At 31.0% G+C, this 1,755-nt stretch overlaps 1 protein-coding gene across 1 annotated transcript in view; it reads left to right on the top strand.

The window, feature by feature from the left end:
• Positions 1 to 1,278, top strand: part of LOC108966090 — a 158,759-nt gene extending 157,481 nt beyond the window's left edge. The window contains exon 7 of the mRNA XM_018928828.1: positions 500 to 1,278. Within this exon, the coding sequence (XP_018784373.1) occupies positions 500 to 639 (140 nt within the window). The 3' untranslated portion in view covers positions 640 to 1,278. The remainder of the gene's footprint in view (positions 1 to 499) is intronic.
• Positions 1,279 to 1,755: the final 477 nt, after the last annotated feature.

Here is a 1,755-nt window from a genome sequence, read left to right as displayed (position 1 = left end):
TTTGTACTCGTAGTTGCATTGATAAGGGGTGAAAGAAAGATATTTCATTACTGTTTAAAAAGTATATGAAGGAAGTGGAGAAGTCATGTGCTGCCTCGTAATAAAATAATACCAATTCCAGCGCTTAATCATTCTATAACCAATATGAAATATAGTAGCAATTGTTATGCATTAGTATTTAAATCAGTTTCTGTTTAATGCTTAAGCCTTTCATGGAAGTTATGCATCTTTACAATAATCAAAATATCCATTCTGTATATATGTGTATCCGCCAAATATTCCAAATAACTACCTATAGCTGTAATCAACGTAATTATTTCAAAATACAAAATAAGCTCTCCCAAAATTTCCCACAAACAAACAAAAAACATATAATCTAGTTGTAATACTACTCATTTGCCAGCCACTCTTACATTTAGCGACAACTAATCTGCTTTGCTGTGTTACTAAACAAAATTCGGATTTTAATACCGCTTTATGTTATGTTTTGTATCAACAGGTGATAATCCAGCAGCGATGTATCACGGTCATGTGGGCGGATCGACTAAATCATATCAAACGCATTTGCATGGCATTACGGCCGTTGTAGCTATGGCTTACCGAATAATACAAACATATGTGCATGTTAACCTGGCATAATTACGCTGACGAGCAGCAACAACAGCGAGGAACACACAGCAGTTGAGGAGCGACGCGGCATTTTGGTGCACGAAAACATTTCGACGCTGCTGCACATAAATAACGCGTATTTACTAACAAAAAACACACATGAGTATACACGAGTACACACATACATACATACTGTAGGTATTTATATGGCTAGGCATTTAAGTTGAATAAAACATCTAATAAGGCATGATGTAAGCGGGCATAATGTTAGTTGGTCATGAGTTCACGGGTACTTGCGCGTTTGGGTGCTTGCGTTTAAGGGTGTGAATGTGGGGTAATTGTATTGTTTGGTGGTGTGCGTGTGCGCGATAAATGTAAGCATAGAAAGTCGTATAGTAATAACGAAATGGCATGAAGTAGACGATTACGCAATGAAATCTGAATACACTTGCAAGCGAAGTTGGTTATATGAACATAAGTATATACATACATATATATATGTAATGAAATATACTCGAATGTCGGTATAGAATTTGAGAGCGTGAGGATATAGCAAACTAACAAAGCAAAAATGGTGGAAAATCATTACAAATGTCAGCGTGTGTGTGATGTCTGTGCTTTTATTTTAAAATATGGTTATAGAAAAATTCAAAAGTAAACTGAGCAGAAAAATAGTACCGTTTTAATATTTTAAGCAAATTTCTTAAACATTTCGTTGAAAACTATTTGGAATTTTTCTAGTTTAAGAATCTTTTCAAAAATTAAGTATCTTTTTGATTTTTTTTTTTTTTTTTTTATATAATTTACACTTTTGAAAAGCTTAGATTTTGTAAATGTTTACTGTATATATTTATGGGCTTAGAAATATAAAAAACTAATTAAAAATAATTTGATTTAAGACTTGCAAAAATCCTTAGCTAATTATGTCCTAAAAGCATATTTATGTAAATATAAAATCAGTAATCAAAATATTAAATATTAAAAAAAAAAAATCAAAACAGAAAGCAAAAAATTCAAAACTTTTTAATATCGAGTTAAGCTCTTTAGATAAAAAATATTTATATTATTTAGTAATACAATGTGCAGTGTAGAGTTTAAGGAAATATGTTATGTGAACAAAAAAATTGAATACAAAATCATTAAAAT

Source organism: Bactrocera latifrons, unplaced genomic scaffold, assembly GCF_001853355.1.
Source record: "Bactrocera latifrons isolate USDA-ARS-PBARC rearing strain unplaced genomic scaffold, ASM185335v1 scaffold_155, whole genome shotgun sequence".
NCBI lineage: Eukaryota > Metazoa > Arthropoda > Insecta > Diptera > Tephritidae > Bactrocera > Bactrocera latifrons.
The sequence above is the reverse complement of the archived record's forward strand: the minus strand, read 5'-3'. Positions and strand labels throughout refer to the sequence as shown.